Consider the following 22,279-nt stretch of genomic DNA (forward strand, 5'->3'; position numbering starts at 1 on the left):
CATCTTATCACGTGACTCGTCGTGCATGACACCGCGGAGACTCGCAGCATGTGGAGGCTCATGCTATTCTCCACGATCCACGCACAACTTACCACACGCCCCATTGAGAGCGAGAACCACTAATCGCGACCACGAGAAGGTTACACCATGTGACTCTACCCTCCCTAGCAACGGGCCAATTTGGTTGCTTAGGAGACCTGGCTGGAGTCACACTGGATATGAACTCGCGACTCCAGGGGTGGTAGTCAGCATCAATACTCGCTGAGCTACGCAGGCCCCCACAATACAAGTATCTTAAAAAATAGTCTGTACGACTATGTGCTGTGTTTTGCCCTTTTCGAAGCTTTACTGCTTCTGGTCACTGTATGATTTGATTTTTTAACATTTCTCATTTTGTGTTCCATGGGGCAAAATCAAACAGGTTTTGGAACGACATTAGGGTGAGTAAATAATATCACACATTTAAAAAATATTTTTTAAGATTTACGCATTTCAAGTTCATAACAAAATTCGATCAAATTGAATTTGAAAGTAATATTAAGTAAAAAAATAATAATAAAAAAAACTAACTCATAATCAATTTTATTGAATTTTGTTATGAAACCGAAATGCGTGAATCTTAAAAATAGGCTAAAATATATATATAAAAAAATTTAAGTGCAGAATGTTAATTTTTGGGCAAACTATCCCTTTAAAAGATAACTGGAATGCCTTTAAAAATGCCCCAGATGTACTTTTAATTTGTAATCAATAAACATATAATGACTGCAGGTCTATGGAGATCTCATGTTTTCCGGTCCACTTTTGCAGAGAGCCTGGAAAAGCTGATTTTTCCCAGTTGGCACACAGGAACAGAGGGGATTTGGTTGTGATGGAGAAACTTTCTCTGTGCTGTTTCTCATTTCTTTAAGATATTGATAATGACTAACAGCGATTTTAAAAATGATATTGCTGTACACTAAAGTAAACTTCATTTATGTCATAAGAGCATCGCAATTCTTCTGAACTAAACCAACTCAGGCCTTCTGCTGAAATGTAAAAATAGAAACATATCTACATACATCACCGTAAATGATACACATGTTTTGCATTTTGAAATATAAGCAATAAAACATCCTCGCCGGAGCTCAGGTCAGATTTTAGTGCATTAAAGGAGCATCAACATTAAGAGACATCTAACACAACACAACACAATCCCACAGTCACCGTTTAATCATCCAAATCTTCTCTTAAGAGCGTGACAAGCTGCTCTATGTTGCCATGGCGTCTTTAAAGCCCCACACCTCCAGCAGTGCCACCTGGAAGCTCTCGGCGCACAGCGGCGGGTTGTCGAAGGTCACACAGCGCTCGGTTCGCCCGTGATTCAGCTCAGAATCGATGTAGAGAGCGTTACCATCACCTCCACCTTCACACACAGCAACAAATCATGTTATCAAAATTCTTTCAGAGTCCAAATGTCTTACTTTCTTGAGACTATTCAACTACACCTGAGTGTTTCTTCAACTTCAGGCACTTTTATCACTGTGGACTTCTACAAGTCTCGTTAAAACACTTTTCACACCTTCACTAGTTTATCAAATTTGTCTACTAACAATGTCCAACAGTACATGCATCACAAGAGATGTGTGTCATTTTTTACTGAAAATCATGAAAATTACCACCACAGTGTGATTTCCAAGCAAGCAAAAATCTGTTTCAGTGAGACACTTACAATGGAAGTCAATGGGGCCAATTTTTGGAGGGTTTAAAGGCAGAAATGTGAAGCTTATAATTTTATAAAAGCACTTACATTAATTCTTCATGGCAACAAAGTTGTTAAATTGCATAACTTTGCACAGATGCAGTTAGTAAGTGCTTTTATCACACTAAAATGGCTACACTTTTGAAACTGTATTTTAATGTTTACAGATTGGCCCCCATTGACTTCCATTGTAAGTGTCTCACTGGAACCTGGATTTTGGCTTTTTTTAAGAAAAGGAGGAACGAGTTGAAATTTATTTATGCGGTAATAAATATTATGCCACAAATGCTGTCGGCTGAGCTTAACTTGTATTGCACCCGGAATATTCCTTTAAATCTTGATTTCAAGGGAGAAAAGCGATCAAAATTTACAGACCTGAGAAATTAGTATCGTACTCACCGATAATGATGGAGTCCACGTTTCCCGCCATAAACATGGAGGTGTTGCGTGAGTTGAGGTTGAAGTGTCGTGCAGACAGGAAAGGGGAGAGGTACGACGGGTCTAAAGCTGGTTTCTCCAGGGACTGTGGTGTGCCGTTGCCTTCTGCACAGGCCTGTTCATCGCCCACGGGCTGGGTTGCGTTCGCTAGCTCCGGGTGTTTGATTATGACCCACTCGTAACGCTCCATCTCAGGCTTCATCTGAAACACACATGACACACATGATTAAAGGGATGTTATACGGAGAGTTCACCCAAAACTGAACAATTTGAACTGGGTGAACTCTCCGTTTAACACTTGACATGTGAAATAACACACATAAAGCTGAACCAGACAGTTTCCGTGGTTACTCTTGTGGTCAGAGGTCAGGAAGTGGATATATGATGGTGTAACTTAGTGGTTACAGTTCTGAAAGCAACTTGTACATGATAAATTACCAAGTGGTATGTATAGAGTGAGTGAGTGCAAACACATCCCATACAGACAGTCTATTAAACTGTATTTTGCAATATTTGTATTAAGGAATTATTTTGAAAAAATTAATTAATTAAAAATTAAAATTTGCTGATGGTAAATGTAATTTACTTTCCAAACCTGACAGAATAATCCAGGGTTTAAAATAATAATAATAATAATAATAATATAAATTAATTAATTAAATAAAAGTGAAAAGTAAAAAAATGTATAGTATGTAAGTATTGTTCATTATTAATTCATGTTAACTAATGCTAACAAATAGAACCTTATTGTAAAGTGTTACCTTTAAATTATTAGTTTTATTCTGAAACCATTATTCACAATTATTGACAGCCATAGTTTTAAACCACAAGAAATAAAAACAAATCTACATATTTCATAAATTATAAAAAAAAATAAAAATAATAACATATAAATATATATATATATACACACACACACATATATATACAATATATATACATATACACACACACACACACACACACACATATACTATATATATATATATATATATATATATATATATATATATATATATATATAGTATATATGTGTGTGTGTGTGTGTGTGTACAATATATATATTTTGTGTGTATATATATATATATATATATATATATATATATATATATATATATATATATATATATATATATACACACAAAATATATATATTGTACACACACACATATATATATATACACAATATATATACATATACACACACACATATACTATATATATATATATATATATATATATATATATATATATATATATATATATATATATATATATATTATTTGTAAGAAATAAGGGTTGTACTTAACTATTCTCTTTAAGGCTGCTTTGAAACAGTATTTATTGTGGAAAATGCTGTACAAATCAATTTTAATTTAATTGAAAATGTTTCAGGTTTAAACATCTTACATTACAACAGAAAAAAAGAGTCAAATTAATAAAAAGTATATATTTACCATATAAAATTTTAATAATTTTGCTTTAGTCCAGTGGAACTATAAAAGCTGGTTATTTTAATTTTGTAAACAACAGAAATTTATATCATGTTTACTATTTTTCTCACATTTGGGGGTTCTTGGAATCAAAAAGTTGGAAAACCCCTAATAATCTACATACTCTGGTCAAATAGTCGAGAAAATTGTGCCACTTAGTGATTATAACACACAATGCATTGAAGATCCAATACAATGCCAGCTGTATATTTATATATTTATACAGCCAATAACCAAATGAATACTTTTGTTTTCTCCCATTTTCTCCCCAATTTGGAATGCCCAATTCCCAATGCACTCTAAGTCCTCGTGGTGGCGTAGTGACTCGCCTCAATCCGGGTGGTGGAGGACGGATCTCAGTTGCCTCCGCGTCTGAGACCATCAATCCGTGCATCTTATCACATGGCTTGTTGACCGAGTTACCACGGAGACCTAGCGCTTCACGCTATTCTCTGCGGCATCCACGCACAACTCACCACACGCCCCACCGAGAGCGAGAACCACATTATAGTGACCACGAGGAGGTTACCCCATGTGACTCTACCCACCCTAGCAACCGGGCCAATTGGTTGCTTAGGAGACCTGGCTGGAGTCACTCAGCACGCCCTGGATTCAAACACACGACTCCAGGTGTGGTAGTCAGTGTCAATACTCGCTGAGATACACAGACCCCCTATAACAAATGAATAATTCAAGAAATGACTGTGTGAAATGTGACGTACTCTGAAGACGAAACACTCTCCTGTGCCAAAGAAGCTGAGCTTGTTCCCGCCTCTCTTCCGCTCCTCCCAATCAGTGGACAGGAAGGCCCCACACACCTTTAATATAATTGGACGAGAGACATGTCAATCACAAATGAACGCAACTCTCCTGAATCTCACCCTAAAAGTGATCTGCATCTCAGTTTGCATACGACTATATCATAGTTCTGAGGATAAAAATGGTATACTATTTCTGGCAGAGATCTTTCAATTATGCATCCATGCATACGTTTGGGCTAACATTGCCCAGAACAGGAGGAGGAGTTTCTAACGATTTACTTTCAAGCTTTTAAGCTGAAGAAAAATGGAGAGGAAAATGAGGAAGCTGCCTCAGCAGTTTTTAAATGTGTAAATTTGAAAGAAATGATTAATTTTAAGGTCAATACTTTAGGAAGATGCTAATGCTTCCATGCAAATATAAACAGTAGCTGACAATAATTTCATGATATTGTAATAATACTAAATATAATGGCATAATGTGTTAGTACATCTTCAAAAGCTATGGGCATTTCCATCAACAGTGAAGAGCATATTTTACACTGCAAAATAGCATGTATTTTTGCCTTATTTTTTAAGTAAAAAATATTGTAAACATTCTTAAAAAAAAATGTTTTTTACTAAAACAAAAACACTTGAGAAGCAGATTCACGTAAGATATTAAGTCTTGTTTTCAGAGAAATCGTACAAAATTTGGTGCGGTTTATGCTTAAAGCAAGAGAAAACTATTTGCCAATGGAGTAAATAAAATAAACTTGTTTTCCATTTGAATCAAGTTTTTTGGCAAATAGTTGTTTCTTGTTATAAGCATAAACGTTAATAAATTTGGTGAGATTTCTCTGAAAACAAAACAAACTATCTTGTCATTCTGCTTCTAATTTTTACTGGAAAATGAGACAAAAATACTCAATAAGCCTTCATTTTTGTGGTTAACATAGGTGTAATTTTAGGTAGGGATGGGTAGGGATTTCAGAAAATCAGAAATGTCCCGACCAACATTTGGGCAATTTTACCACACAGAAAAAAACTTTAACTTTATACCATGATTTGTTTTAATTTTAACAACTATTAAATGTCCTTAGTATAATTATTAGTGTGTAAATTATTGTACTGCCTCTTCTGAAGTGGCGCATAAATAGAGTTGTCATGTGGCACCTGTTACTTTTATCAGCGCTGATCAGAATGCACCAATCACAGTCGTTTGTAAGATTTAAAAAAAATCATTTTCTGGAGATTACATGGGCGGATTTCCATTGGTATTTTAAGTCCAATCTTTGAAATAAGTAGATTTAAACAAGCATACAGTTGAAGTCAGAAGTTTACATGCACCTTAGCCAAATACATTTAAACTCAGTTTTTCACAATTCCTGACTTGTAATCGTGTAAAACATTCCCTGTCTTAGGTCAGTTAGGATCACTACTTTATTTTAAGAATATGAAATGTCAGAATAATAGTAGAGAGAATTATTTATTTCAGCTTTTATTTCTTTCATCACATTCCCAGTGGATCAGAAGTTTACATACACTTTGTTAGTATTTGGTAGCATTGCCTTTAAATTGTTTAACTTGGGTCAAACCTTTTGGGTATCCTTCCACAAGCTTCTCACAATACGTTGCTGGAATTTTGGCCCACTCTTCCAGACAGAACTGGTGTAACTGAGTCAGGTTTGTAGGCCTCCTTTGCTTGCACACGCTTTTTCAGTTCTGCCCACAACTTTGGAGGTATGCTTGGGGTCATTGTCCATTTGGAAAACCCATTTGCGACCAAGCTTTAACTTCCTGGCTGATGTTTTGAGATCTTGCTTCAATATATCCACATAATTTTCCTTCCTCATGATGCCATCTATTTTGTGAAGTGCACCAGTCCCTCCTGCAGCAAAGCACTCCCACAACATGATGCTGCCACCCCCATGCTTCACGGATGGGATGGTGTTCTTCGGCTTGCAAGCCTCACCCTTTTTCCTCCAAACATAACGAAGGTCATTATGGCCAAACAGTTCAATTTTTGTTTCATCAGACCAGAGGAAATTTCTCCAAAAAGTAAGATCTTTGTCCCCATGTGCACTTGCAAACTGTAGTCTGGCTTTTTTATGGCAGTTTTGGAGCAGTGGCTTCTTCCTTGCTGAGCAGCCTTTCAGATTATGTCGATATAGGACTCGTTTTACTGTAGATATAGATACTTGTCTACCTGTTTCCTCCAGCATCTTCACAAGGTCCCTTGCTGTTGTTCTGGGATTGATTTGCACTTTTCGCACCAAACTACATTCATCTCTAGGAGACAGAATGCGTCTCCTTCCTGAGCGGTATGATGGCTGCGTGGTCCCATGGTGTTTATACTTGCGTACTAGGATGAACCAGACTTGTGGAGGTCCACAATTTTGTTTCTGAGGTCTTGGCTGATTTCTTTTGATTTTCCCATGATGTCAAGCAAAGATGCACTGAGTTTGAAGGTAGGCCTTACAATACATCCACAGGTACACCTCCAATTCAGTACACCTCCTATCAGAAGCTAATTGGTTAATTGTCTAAAGGCTTGACATCATTTCCTGGAATTTTCCAAGCTGCTTAAAGGCACAGTTAACTTAGTGTATGTAAACTTCTGACCTATTGGAATTGTGATATAGTCAATTAAAAGTGAAACAATCTGTCTGTAAACAATTTTTTGAAAAATGACTCGTGTCATGCACAAAGTAGATGTCTTAAAGGACTTGCCAAAACTATAGTTTGCTAATATGAAATCTGTGGAGTGGTTAAAAAATTAGTTTTAATGACTTCATCCTAAGTGTATGTAAACTTCTTACTTCAACTGTACTTTTCATGTACAAAATGCTTCCTGTCAAGAACGTCCTGAGTTTTGCATGCAGCCCAGTTGAGGATTCTGCTTTTTGGCCAGTAAGTGCCGTCTTGAGGAAGACTCCTTAAAATTTGAATGAGGTGCAGGATTTTAATATGCTGGTATAATTTGCAATAAATGTTTTTATTCGCACATTAGAGAAGAACATCTGGATAGATTGAAAAATAATACATTATCAATAAAATAAGGCATTTGTGATAAAAAAAAATTAGCCATTAATTGCAGGTTTAGCCTAAAGCCTACTTTGTTCAGGAGGCCAACTTTTTCATATAAAATATACACTGATCAGCCACAACATTAAAACCACTGACAGGTGAAGTGAATAACATTTATTATCTCATTACAATGACACCTGTCAAGGGGTGGGATATATTAGGCAGCAAGTGAACAGTCAGTTCTTGAATTTCATGTGTTGGAAGCAGGAAAAATGGGCAAGTGTAAGGATCTGAGCGATCTTTAACAAGGACCAAACTGTGATGGCTAGACGACTGGGTCAGAGCATCTCCAAAACAGCAGGTCTTGTGGGATGTTCCCGGTATGCAATGGTTAGTACCTACCAAAACATGTGAACCGGCGACAGGGTCATGGGCACCCAAGGCTCACTGATGAGCGTGGGGAGCGAAGGCTAGCCCGTCTGGTCCGATCCCACAGAAGAGCTACTGTAGCACAAACTGCTGGAAAACTTAATGCTGTCCATGACAGAAAGGTGTCAGACACACAATGCATCGCAGCTTGCTGCGTATGGGGCTGCGTAGCCCGGTCAGAGTGCCCATGCTGACCCCTGTCCACTGCCGAAAGTGCCTACAATGGGCACATGAGCGTCAGAACTGGACCATGGAACAATGGAAAAGATTTTAGATCATGTGGACGGCCGGGTACGTGTGCGTCGTTTACCTGGGGAAGAGATGGCAGCAGGATGCACTATGGGAAGAAGGCAGGCCGGCGGAGGCAGTGTGATGCTCTGGGCGATGTTCTACTGGGACACATTGGGTCCTGACATTCATGTGTATGATACTTTCACACATATCACCTACCTAAAGATTGTTACAGACCACGTACACCTCTTCATGGCAACGGTATTCCCTGATGCCAGTGGCCTCTTTCAGCAGGATAATGCGCCCTGCCGCACTGCACACATTGTTCAGGAATGGTTTGAGGAACATGACAAAGAGTTCAAGGTGTTGACTTGGCCTCCAAATTCCCCAGATCTCAATCCAATCAAGCATCTATGGGATGTGCTGCACCAACAAGTCCGATACCACAGGACACCTTCAGAGGTCTTGTGGAGTCCATGCCTCGATGGGTTGGCGCTGTTTTGGTGGCACGAGGGGGACCTACATGATATTAGGCAGGTGATTTTAATGTTGTGGCTGATCGGTGTAAATCAGCAATATGAGAAAAGATTATGTGGGAGTGAGGGGAATTGGAAAGCAAAAATGTGGGAAAAAGTCAAAGTTGCATTGTTACATAATTTTGTTTATTTTGTGATATATTTGTTTAATGGTGGATAATATATTTTACAGAATGTCACTTCATGTCCCTTGGATAATCTTGAGAAAGATAACATTTTATTTTGACCCATTAATCTTAGGTTTATCGCATCGCATATTACTCCATATTATCCAAGTTTATCGCATATCACATTTTTCCTCCTAACCGTGCAGCCCTAGTGGTCAGTTCTTAATTTGTTTATTCTTTAGAAATTCTTTAAAATAAAGGCTAATATTTAATATGGTGGGGCAGAAAAATAAAAAATGAGAATTGTTATATGAGGTAATAATGCCTATATTACCAGACTGACATTCTTGCATTTTCTTAATAACAACATTTTGAATATTATCCTTGCTATATGTCCCTACCAACTTTCAAACTAAACCAACGCCCTTGCTGGTTACACTAACCTGCTCATGAGGTTGCCTTGTCTAATACAACAAATTCAATACTTCAACACTGTTTAGTAATGATAAATGCATCTATTACCCTTTTTTTAAGGCACCTTGCAATAAAACATTTTTTCCAAAGTAATAGTTCATCCACAAATGATATTTCTCCATTATTTACTTGCCCTCATGATATCCAAGGTGTGTGACTTTCTTTCTTCTGCAAAACACATTTGTAGAAAAATTGAAAAATATCTCAGCTCAGTAGGTCCTTAAAATGCAAGTGGATGGTGATCAGACTTTTGAAGCTCCAAAAAACACAGATAGTCAACATAAACATCATCCATACAATAAATTAATGTCTTCTAAAGCAACGCGATCACTTTTGGTCACTTTTGGAGTATTTAAGTACTTTTTAACTCTAAATCATTGCTTCCGGTAAGCTTCAGGGAAGGGTGGAGATCACGCGGTCTCTCGTGTGACGTATTCGCGTTGACATGGACACAGATGTAATCTCACATTTTTCTCTCAGTTGAGACATCCAGGATAAGCACACAAATGCTCCACTGTGAGTAAACAAACAAATACAAATACAGATCTAAACCAAAACTAATAAAGCTTCTGTACAGCATTCCTCCTACTTAGATTTAAACAGCGCTGCTCTTCCGGGTGTGTCACACGTGCCTCAGTTCTCATGTGAACATGCCACGTTACGTTACAATATTGCTGCTGACCGGAAGTGATGATTTACAGTTAAGAAGTACTTAAATATTGATCTTTCTTGCAGCAAAAGCGATTGTGTTGCTTTAGAAGACATTCATTTAACAGCTGGAGTCATATGGATGACGTTTTTGGAGCTTCAAAAGTCAGATCCACTTGCATTTTAAGGACCGACTGAACTGAGATATTTTACCATTTTTCTTCAAACATGTTCTGCTGAAGAAAGAAAGTCATACACACCTGGGATATCATGAGGGTGCAATCATTTCATTATGCCATTGATGCCTGGATCATTTTTTATTTTATTTTTTTTATCCCCTTTTCTCCCCAATTTGGAATGCCCAATTCCCACTACTTAGTAGGTCCTCGTGGTGGCGCTGTTACTCACCTCAATCCGGGTGGCGGAGGACAAGTCTCAGTTGCCTCTGCTTCTGAGACCGTTCAATCCGTGCATCTTATCACGTGACTCGTCGTGCATGACACCGCGGAGACTCACGCTACTCTCCGCGATCCACGCACAACTTACAACGTGCCCAATTGAGAGCGAGAACCACTAATCACGACCACGAGGAGGTTACCCCATGTGACTCTACCCTCCCTAGCAACCGGGCCAATTTGGTTGCTTAGGAGACCTGGCTGGAGTCACTCAGCATGACCTGGATTCGAACTTGCGACTCCAGGGGTGTTAGTCAGCCTCAATACTCGCTGAGCTACCCAGGCCCCCCATTTTTTTGTTTTTAAACATTTTGCAAGAACATATAAAGTTAAAATAATGATTTAATGCAGTAAACATTTTGCTGTTATCACCAACAAAGCCGTTTTGCCATTATGTTGCCATAGAAATGAATAACTTACAAGGTTTTAGGACATTAAAAAAAAAGCTCAGAGTACAATCTACGAGTTGCCATCTTGTAATTGCAGTAACTCCGACATGACATGAACGCACCATGAGGCCACGTCTATACTAATCCACTTCTGTTTGAAATGCATAGATTTTGCTACGTTTACAGATCTCATCCACATCCACTGGAATGTTGTTTTCCTCCACCGAAAACAGAGCTTGGGAAAACTCTCTCCATTACTGCATACTTCGGTAAACAATGAGTTTTCCAACAAAAAATGGATTAGTATGGATGAGGCCTCAGTTTGTGTATGTGTATTTGTGAGTTCAGCTCGGACTGCAAGCACTTATTTCCTGCAGGGCTTTTACCTCTCCATCAGTAGTTCTGATGAGCATCAGTGTTGGTTCATATCCCTCACAATGTGCATAAAACCTGAAGCAAACGTTACAAACAATAATTTGTAATAAAATATATTCCTAAAAAATGCAACATTTGAATCCTCAAAACATTAAGATGTATACTGATGAAAGATAATTAAGTATTAAAGCGCAATAACAATTAGTGAAGGCAATTTAAAAATATTTATTAAAATATATATTAGATGTACATAAAGGTAAAAGACACTGTCACTCATTCAGAGCAGCAGATATTGTGTCATTGTTTTTATCTGTGTGTGTTTGAACCTGTTCAGGCTGCAGCCGTGTGCTGATGTTGTAAAGAGCAGCTGTGGTTGACATAGAGCGAAGCGTTCGGGAATCCACGACCAGATATCTCTGATCTCTTTAGCACTGACGATCTCAGAGCTGAAATTATCCGCGTTCACCGCTAACTGCACATTTTGTCTAGAGAGAGAACACCAAAAGTTAGTACACCAAAAATAAATTGGTCTGACAAAGTAGTCTGGTAAAACAGAAATGTGATGATAGTGAATACCCACCTTCTGATAGAGCTGAATACAGACAATGAGTGATGAGCAGACAAATGAGAGAAAACAATAAAAATAGAGGGAATGACAAATAAATATGGAAATCAGACGAAAAGCTGCAAAATAATAGAGCCAAACACAAGTCAAGATAAAAAGTAAACATGTAAATAAATACTGACATTTACAATATGACACAGAACATGCACTATTCAAAAATAATAATAGCTTACGTTGTCATGGCTAATTAATTGATTGGTTCCGTATTCTCATGCAATTACTGTACAGGTGCATCTCAATAAATTAGAATGTCATGGAAAAGTTCATTTATTTCAGTAATTCAACTCAAATTGTGAAACTCGTGTATTAAATAAATTCAATGCACACAGACTGAAGTAGTTTAAGTCTTTGGTTCTTTTAATTGTGATGATTTTGGCTCACATTTAACAAAAACCCACCAATTCACTATCTCAAAAAATTAGAATACATCATAAGACCAATAAAAAAAACATTTTTAGTGAATTGTTGGCCTTCTGGAAAGTATGTTCATTTACTGTATATGTACTCAATACTTGGTAGGGGCTCCTTTTGCTTTAATTACTGCCTCAATTCGGCGTGGCATGGAGGTGATCAGTTTGTGGCACTGCTGAGGTGGTATGGAAGCCCAGGTTTCTTTGACAGTGGCCTTCAGCTCATCTGCATTTTTTGGTCTCTTGTTTCTCATTTTCCTCTTGACAATACCCCATAGATTCTCTATGGGGTTCAGGTCTGGTGAGTTTGCTGGCCAGTCAAGCACACCAACACCATGGTCATTTAACCAACTTTTGGTGCTTTTGGCAGTGTGGGCAGGTGCCAAATCCTGCTGGAAAATGAAATCAGCATCTTTAAAAAGCTGGTCAGCAGAAGGAAGCATGAAGTGCTCCAAAATGTCTTGGTAAATGGGTGCAGTGACTTTGGTTTTCAAAAAACACAATGGACCAACACCAGCAGATGACATTGCACCCCAAATCATCACAGACTGTGGAAACTTAACACTGGACTTCAAGCAACTTGGGCTATGAGCTTCTCCACCCTTCCTCCAGACTCTAGGACCTTGGTTTCCAAATGAAATACAAAACTTGCTCTCATCTGAAAAGAGGACTTTGGACCACTGGGCAACAGTCCAGTTCTTCTTCTCCTTAGCCCAGGTAAGACGCCTCTGACATTGTCTGTGGTTCAGGAGTGGCTTAACAAGAGGAATACGACAACTGTAGCCAAATTCCTTGACACGTCTGTGTGTGGTGGCTCTTGATGTCTTGACCCCAGCCTCAGTCCATTCCTTGTGAAGTTCATCCAAATTCTTGAATCGATTTTGCTTGACAATCCTCATGAGGCTGCAGTTCTCTCGGTTGGTTGTGCATCTTTTTCTTCCACACTTTTTCCTTCCACTCAACTTTCTGTTAACAGCCAGCTTCTTTGGCAATGAATGTTTGTGGCTTACCCTCCTTGTGAAGGGTGTCAATGATTGTCTTCTGGACAACTGTCAGATCAGCAGTCTTCCCCATGATTGCGTAGCCTAGTGAACCAAACTGAGAGACCATTTTGAAGGATCAGGAAACCTTTGCAGGTGTTTTGAGTTGATTAGCTGATTGGCATGTCACCATATTCTAATTTTTTGAGATTGAGGGTTTTTGTTAAATGTGAGCTAAAATCATCACAATTAAAAGAACCAAAGACTTAAACTACTTCAGTCTGTGTGCATTGAATTTATTTATTACACGAGTTTCACAATTTGAGTTGAATTACTGAAATAAATGAACTTTTCCACGACATTCTAATTTATTGAGATGCACCTGTATATTGCCCAGGGGCGTAACTAGAGGGAGGGCAGTGTGGGCAGCCGCCCTAGGGCCCTAAAAGAAACAATAACAATGACAATCACTATGTGTGTTTAACATACTGCGGGGCAGTGGTGGCTCAGCGGATAAGGCTCTGGGTTACTGATCAGAAGGTCGGGGGTTCAAGCCCCAGCACTGCCAAGATGCCACTGTTGGGCCCTTGAGCAAGGCCCTTGACCCTATCTGCTCCAGGGGCACCATATCATGGCTGACCCTGCACTCTGACCCCAGCTTAGCTGGGATATGTGAAAAAAAGAATTTCACTGTATATGTGCAAATGTATAATGTGTGATAAATAAATATAATAATAATTCTGCAAGCAGTGTCCAGTTTTCATTTGGTAAATAAAAACAAATTATTTTAAGGTCTAATTTGATAAAAAGGCCAGACACTGAAAGTCAAGTCAAGCACAGTGTGTTGGGTTGCAGTGTTTCATGCAGGGTGTTCTTGAGCTATACTGAACATTTTGGCAAAAAACGAAAAAAGCCCTTGATAGAATGGAAGCCGAGGGGTGCCAATAAAAAAAATGATGAATCTATTCATTTGAAAATAAAAACGTGAACAAATAAACCAATTTAAAATTGGAAAAATACACATTTAAATTTAAATAATTCATTTTTAAAATGTAATTGTATTTTAAGTTTATTATTGGGATTTTGGTTGCACAATAAACTGCTTTTGGGATTTTATTAGTTTTGGCTCTTTTAGCCTCAATGTCTGTGCCCGTCATTGTAAGGAAAGACTAATAATTTTTATAACATTCTATAAATTGGTTTTAAAAAAACTATCAGCTGATTAATCGGTTATCGGCCTTTTCCACCACCTTAGTTATCGGTCTCTGCAAAATCCACTATCGGCCTACCTCTAATATATACACACACATATATATATACTGTATATATACACTGTACACCAAACCCTTCATCTGGTGAATATATAGGCTATGAAAACCTTAATTTGGTAAATACTTAAATATAGGGCATTGTATCGGAGCCAAGTCTCCATCATTACAATATAAGAGTCCTCGGTGTGTTTTGAGCTTGTTTATAGTTAAAAGTCCCACATTATGCACCAAACCTTAATTTTTTCTAGTTATTGTTGGGATATTTTTCATTTTTGACTGCTGTAGCCTCTATGTCTGTGCCCTTCATAGTAAGGAAGGGCTAAGAATAAAAACAAAAAACAATCGGCCGATTAATCGGTTTTCAACCTTCTCCACCACCTTAGTTTTCGGTATTGACAAAATCCACTATTGGTCGTCCTCTGATTCCAAACACAGCCATCATAAAAGAGCCAATCATTAACTGATTTCAAATTAATACATTATCTGTAAAACAAAATCATATTGTCTTAACTGAAGTATCTGAAATGTTAAAACTGCCTGGCTGAAACTTGACAGTTTATGCTATAAATATTTAAGTTAATTGATCACAGACTTATCATTTATCAATACCTCTTCTGTTTGACGGTGATGCCCTTCTGCTGAAGTGATTTCTCATTGGCCAGCTGTAGCAGCATGATTTCCTTGCGGCTGAATAAGCGAATGGAGAAGGCTTTCTCTAGCAGTTTGTCTGGCGTCACACATTTCTCAATGTTCTTCACAAATGCCTGGATATCACCTCTGACCCCTGCGGAGTCCTTTTTGGTTAGGGCTGTTCCAGAGGCTGCGCTCTGCTTGCGGTAGAACTTCAAAATCGCCAGCGCGACACGATAAAGAACTTTGTAACCCTCCACCAAGAAGACGTCCAGCACGCGTGCAGCATAATCAAATGGCAGGTCACCGAGAACCCATCGCTGCCAATCAGAGTACACCTCCAGTACATCTGTCGCCGTGGCAACGATCAGCTTATGCGCAGCAGGGCAATATTTATGCGCGAGGTCGCCAAAAGTCATGCAGGACGATTGATATGCGAGAAAAGTCTGATCTAACAAACGCCGACCCGGTTCGTTGCAGGCCAACATGCGACTGACGCTCTCAAAGCACTGTGCTTCATCTGCGCTCCAATGCAGCAACAACGCAGTCACCGCAGGCAACGACGGGCAGTATGAGATATCCGGGAACTGCCCTGCCACGCAGGAAATGACAACATGCACCGAGCCAACGGATTCCACTTTGAGACAATACCGCGGTACCTCTGTCACATCCACAAACTCAGGTAAAGGATAGGCGGATGGGTTACACTTGTTGGTGGAATTCCCAACGATGTCCCGGTAGACCTCAGCGTCCGGAGTGACGGTTCGACATGGGAGCGCTTTGAGCAGATGCTGGTAAACGGTAGCACGCTGGGTGTGATTTTTCGCCCACTGGCCAGAGCGAGCATGTTGTTTCAGCTCTTTTAACTCCTTATATTCAGTCTTCCCGGGAGCCGCGTCGCGAGAAACATCACCCATCTGAGACCAGTCCACAAACATGCCACAATCCCTGGCCATGACCTCTGACCTCAAGCACCAATCACAAAGAAAGAGAGCAAGACAGAGAGAGAAAGACAGAAAGATAGAAAAACATGCTGCTCCAGCTGTTAAGAAAAGAAACAAGGGAGATTGACAATAACATCAATATTATATAAATAATAGTTAAATGTATAGCTGTTGATATAATGCGTTATTTCAGTGCGATTAATTATATAAAAAAATAAATCTTTAAAAAAGATAGAGAAATTTATCATGAGCCAGGACTGTAATAAGGAAGATTCCTACAATCGGACCAATTCAAGCTTGAAGTACCACATGTTTTCACTTTTCAGCAGGGGGCAGTAAGCGAAACTCCAGCTGTACAGGCACTGCGACAGCACAAGATGAGAACGCGTTCTTGTGTTCAAACAAAGTTGGACGGAGCGCAACTCCAAATGCAAGGATCTCGAGACATGTTTTTCAATTTTCAAACTACGTTTAAGTTGACACGGCAACCTAAAAACACTGTGTTCATTACATGACGCCACCAAAGTGAGATGCTGCAAAAGTGTCCGTCTGACGCATGTGCACATTGATGCATCCTTAGAAAAGCCCTTTTAATAAATCTATCTAAGACAGATTGACGAATTCAATTGCAAAATGGCTTGCTGTGGACTGTCGGCCAATGATTGGCTTATGTTCAATAATATGGAAATAAACAATATATTTACTTCTAAAGCCACTTTTTGTGTTGTCTTATCAATGCTTAACTCATCTGTCAGAATAATATTATGCATTTTAATTATCTGTATTATCCCATTTATAATATTTAATATTATATTCGTAATGATTTCAATATAACTAAATTATCTTATAATTATATATTTAATCATTGGTATTTGAGGGCCTTTCCCAGCAATTTTTTATATATGCAATTAACTGCGATTAATTCGATTAAAAAAAATCGGCATATTATTAGGCTAATTTGTTTGAAAATTTTAATCGATTGACAGCCCTAATTTATTATATTATAATATGTGCAGGAGCTAATATTAGCATTTTTTCAGCACTGATGTGAACTGGCCAATATTGGAATTTAAACACAATGCTCTTTTTCTATACCAGGTTATAAAAGTATTAAGCAGTTATTCACCCTTTCAAATGTGCTTTAAAATGCCTGAATTTAACTGCAGCATGTAAAACGCTAGATTCGAGCTTTATTGTGAACTGGTGATCGACTGATGATTGATTTTCAATGTCCGATGCCAGTATCGATATCTATAAATGAGGGTGGCCTATGGCCGATATCATGCCGTTATATAGCCAAAAAATACAGTTTAATGACAGCATATTAAATTGCTGAAATGAAATGAACACTTAAAATTCACTCAAACAAATTTGGAAAAAGAACATGTTTATTAGGCTGATTTTGGGACTAAATCTTCTATTAATCGGTCAAGCGCACACAATCCTCAATCAAAAAATGGCTACATATTGGTAGCTTAATTTGCCTGGCCAATATAATCAGTTTTTTTTTTTTTTACAAACATATCTCTGCTTATCGGCTATATTTTGTTTGCTTGTTTGTTTGTTTTTGATTTAATAGCATGCCAGTTTCCGTGGCAATTTTCAAGGCGAAAACCAGGTAAAATGTAATAAAAGGTGTGACCTAGTGATTTAAAATCTAGATAAGATCAGGTTTTTAAACTCCATTATTGATAAAAACTCTAAAACTAAATCTGGTCTTTTTAAAGTCTTTTAAAATTGAATCAAACAATTTCCTCAAGAAAATAAAACCACTATACAATATGCCACAGAGACAGTGGACTCTGGCATGATAATGTGGGATCTTCCTAATCGGCTATAACATAAAATAAAAATAATTACCGGTTATAAGTAAAAGCCAAAAGTTCAAAATCAGTGAGTGCTCTACTAAATACACTCTTTGGAAATATGTTTGTACAATAAGGAGCATAAAGTCACATTGAAACAATCTCCTCTGCTTTGTAATAACTCAACCAATTCACTTTCAGGCCTTCTGTAATTCTGTTTGTGTGTATTTGTGTCTTTCTGACTCACTTCAATAGAATTCGCCAATTACACTTATTAGATTTCGACAGACAGGAAAACAGGAATCTCCTCCCTTTTTCTCTCCATATTTTTCTCTCCTATCCCTGCATGTTTTCCACTCTTCCATGTTCTCCCTCTCTATTTCATGCATTCTTGAGAGTGTGCACTGGATTCAACGTAGTTTAGGGCTGCTATGAGGTAAGAGCGTCCGATATCAGTCAACGTCAACAACATGAAACTATCAGGACAAAGCAAAAATACTACATTGGATTTGCTGATGTAGGGTAATGGCATCAGTGCACCAGGGGTCAAGGGTCAGGGCCTATAATCCATTTACACCAGCACAGGTGAATGTGCATCGTTGGGCAACTGTAGTGTCTGAGAGGGCCCCATTCAGAAACATAACTGTGTCGTCTGTCCTCTAAATCAGTGGTTCTCAACCAGGGGGTCGGGACTCACTAGGGGGCCTCAGCACACTTCCAGGAGGGCCTTAAGATCTCTTAAAATTATTTAAAATATGATAGATTATTATAATTTTTATATAATTACTGAAAATGCTAAAAATGTAATATAACTCCCTTCAACAGCTTGCTTTTAATGAAGAATATACAGTTCTAGACATTTCTGGAATCACAAGTTTTAAGGAAATATCTTATAATAGATATATCTTATAATATAAATATCTAATAGCCTTCAAGAGGGGCCTTCGAATATTTTCTCAGACAATGGGGGCCCTTGGAGTCAAAAAGGTTGAGAACCACTGCTCTAAATATGTCTATCATCATACCATGTTATTTTAGCGCCCCATTTATTTTAAAGGTGATGTGTGCATTCTTTGCAATTCTTTAGATGTTAAAAAACGTTATCCAGGGGGCCTGGGTAGCCCAGCATGTAAAAGACGCTGACTACCACACCTGGAATCACAAGCTCCAATCCAGGGCATGCTGAGTGACTCCAGCCAGGTCTCCTAAGCAACCAAATTGGCCCAGTTGCTAGGGAGGGTAGAGTCACATGGGGTAACCTCCTCGTGGTCGCTATAATGTGGTTCTCGCCCATTGGTGGGGCACGTGGTGAGTTGTGCATGGATGCCGCGGAGAATAGCGTGAAGTCTCCACATGCGCTATGTGCCCGTGGTAACGCGCTCAACAAGCCACATGATAAGACGCGCGAATTGACAGTCTCAGACGCGGAGGCAACTGAGATTCGTCCTCCATCACCCGGATTGAGGCCAGTCACTAACGCCACCATGAGGACTTAGAGCACATTGGGACTTGGGCATTCCAAATTGGGGAGGAAAAAAAAGACCTTATTCTATTCTACCTAAATATGCAGAGACAACCATATATACAGTAAACTCATTATATAAAAATATGTAAGACTGACAATTCAGCTTTCTATTGAAATTTTACCCATACAAAACATTTACCATGGCAGCCTTTACCAAAATACCAAATTTAATACAGTTATTGTTACTGCTGTAAAATCTAAAATTAATTTGGCATCACCTTCAAACAATGTAAGAAGCTTTCAGAAACGTAAATGCCATTTTTTTATTATTATTATTATTTATTATCTAGTATTAATAGTTGTAGTAACAGTAAATTTGTTGCCATTGAAAATTTGAGTTTACTGCTCACGTCTGCAGCCTATCAGCCAATCAGAGAACGAGAAAACCTTGCGCGAGGTGGGCATGACAGCTCACGTGCATGCATGTACTATTTTGTACACATGAAGAATTAGGTAAAACGGGTGTGCAATGCATTGCATTATAAAAGTGAGGGAGCGCGCGCCTGCTGGGCATGACGGCACGCGCTCTCTCACTTTTATATTGCAATGCATTGCACATCCGTTTTACCTAATGCTTTATGTGTACAAAATAGTACATGCATTTCACATAACAGCTTTCACTGACAGACCGATGCAAAAGCGATCATGCACTTTCATTTTAACAAGTCAAATCAGATCTCTGTTTGACAGATGACGATATAGATACTCACTCACACACAACTAATGCATGCAACAGAGAAGCAGCTCTGTGTCTTATTCGATTCTATCGAGTTTGTCCTTGGCGAATGTAATAACTGCACGAATGAAACGGAGAGGCTTCAGATTAAGCTAACGTGAGTAGCTCGTGCAGCTAATGTGTACAGCACTCAATGAATTGCACGCCAGTGTCACGCAGTGTAAAAGTATCTACTGTAGCACGTTGACTAGCCTATGGGAATCGTGAATAGATGCATGTAATTCATAAAAAGGATACAGAACAGTAACAGGAATAGTCATGTGAATGACGCGTCTTACCTGATTTGCTTTCGACAGTCTGTCAGGCACCGGGCATATTTGTGATTGTGCGCGCATGCGCAGAGAGTACTGCCGTCACAGCGCAGGCTTAGGAGTGGGAATCAAAAGGAAACTGGCGATACGATATAATATCGATATTTAGTTCACGATACGATATTATTGCGATTCTTTATTTTATTTTTATTTTATTTTTTTTGTGCATTGCAATTCAAAACGACTACATATTGCGATATTTCACTCAAAATAAATTAATATAAAAGTGCCAGTTTACAAAACAAGGCCAGTTTACTTCCTAATATCTATTTACAATTTACAAGCCATAAGCATATAAGACTATAAAAGCTCCCTATTTCTGTTTAGGTCAATGAAGCTAGTCTTTTTAAAAATAAATAATAGTATTTATGAATACAATAGTAGCCTAAACTCTTTAAAAACATTATTTATTACAACACAGTTTCAATACACAAAAGTATAATAGATTTCACCTAAAAGGTTAGCCTATTTTATATGATACTAACATTTTTTTTCAAAATACCTCAGTTAATCTTACTACTGTAAAATCGTGATACATTTTAGTAAGGGAGGGTGATTATGTGTAAAGCATGATAACTGCAGCTTCTAAGACACTGTTGCTGATTTCCTAAATCGATTTGGCAAGATAACTTTTTTGCCCCACCACAGTTTTAATGTGGAAAAATGTAAATAATCATAGAGATATCTGGCGAGCAAATATCACGGGAAAAAATATCACGATACTTTAACATATCGATTTTTTTTCCCACCTCTAGTGAAGATATTGACATGTTGGAAACAGAGGTTTACTATTTTATCTTTGAACATATTGACCTTGTGAAAACATGCCCTAATATAAATATGGGCTAAGTTGTCAATGGAAACTTGCAATTAAAGGGATAGCTCACCCAAAAATTATCTCACCATTTACTCACCCTCATGCGATCCCAGATGTTTAGGATTTTACTTTTTTTCTACTGAACACAGACGAAGAGTTTTAAAAGAATGTTTCTGCTCTGTTGGTCTATTCAATGCAAGTGAATGGTGAGTGTGACCAGAACTTAGAAGCTCCAAAAAGCACATAAAGGCAGCATAAAAGTAATCCATACAACTCCAGTGGTTTATTCCATATCTTCTGAAGCGATATGATAGGTGTGGGTGAGAAACAGATCAATATTTAGGTCCTTTTTTAATTTAAATTCTCCTCCCTGCCCAGTAGGTGGCATTATGCATGAAGAATGCAAATTGCCAAAAAGAAAAGAATAATGTGAAAGTGAAAATGGAGATTTTATACTTAAAAAAAGGACTTAAATATTGATATTTTTCACCCAAACCTATCATATTGCTTCAGAAGACATGGATTAAACCACTGGAGTCGTGAGTTTGAATCCAGTGCGTGATGAGTGACTCCAGCCAGGACTCCTAAGCAACCAAATTTGTCCGGTTGCTAGGGAGGGTAGAGTCACATGGGTTTACCTCCTTGTGGTCGCTATAATGTGGTTCTCGCTCTAGGTGGGGCGTGTGGTGAGTTGTGCGTGGATGCCGCGGAGAATAACGTGAAGCCTCCATACGTGCTATGTCTCCGCGATAACACACTCAACATGCTATGTGATAAGATGCGCAGATTGACGGTCTCAGACGCAGAGGCAACTGAGATTCGTCCTCCGCCACCCGGATTGAGGCGAGTCACTACGCCAGCACGAGGACTTAGAGCACATTGGGAATTGGCCATTCCAAATCGGGGAGAAAAAGGGGAGAGAAAAAAAAAACACTGGAGTTGTATGGATTACTTTTATGCTGCCTTTATGTGCTTTTTGGAGCTCCCAAGTTCTGGTCACCATTCACTTGCATTGTATAGACCTACAGAGCTGAAATATTCTTTTAAAAATCTTTGTCTGTCTATCTGTCTGTCTATTTATCTATCTATCTATGGCGACTGGGGCTAGCGGGCTGTGGTAGTTTAGTTCATTAACAAGATAT

At 38.4% G+C, this 22,279-nt stretch overlaps 1 protein-coding gene across 1 annotated transcript in view; it reads right to left on the reverse strand.

Moving 5' to 3' along the window:
* LOC127434586 (TBC1 domain family member 24-like) overlaps positions 1–20,346 on the reverse strand; it is a 21,723-nt gene extending 1,377 nt beyond the window's left edge. Inside the window, exons 1-7 of the mRNA XM_051687415.1 lie at positions 20,288–20,346; positions 14,979–16,041; positions 11,410–11,568; positions 11,095–11,158; positions 4,395–4,490; positions 2,141–2,381; positions 1–1,405 (exon numbers count right to left, since the gene is read on the reverse strand). The exon at positions 1–1,405 is cut by the window's left edge and continues 1,377 nt beyond it. Coding sequence (XP_051543375.1) covers positions 1,251–1,405; positions 2,141–2,381; positions 4,395–4,490; positions 11,095–11,158; positions 11,410–11,568; positions 14,979–15,955 — 1,692 coding nt within the window. The 5' untranslated portion in view covers positions 15,956–16,041; positions 20,288–20,346 and the 3' untranslated portion in view covers positions 1–1,250. The remainder of the gene's footprint in view (positions 1,406–2,140; positions 2,382–4,394; positions 4,491–11,094; positions 11,159–11,409; positions 11,569–14,978; positions 16,042–20,287) is intronic.
* Between the last annotated feature and the right edge of the window lie 1,933 nt (positions 20,347–22,279).

Source organism: Myxocyprinus asiaticus, chromosome 44, assembly GCF_019703515.2.
Source record: "Myxocyprinus asiaticus isolate MX2 ecotype Aquarium Trade chromosome 44, UBuf_Myxa_2, whole genome shotgun sequence".
In the NCBI taxonomy this organism is placed as follows: domain Eukaryota; kingdom Metazoa; phylum Chordata; class Actinopteri; order Cypriniformes; family Catostomidae; genus Myxocyprinus; species Myxocyprinus asiaticus.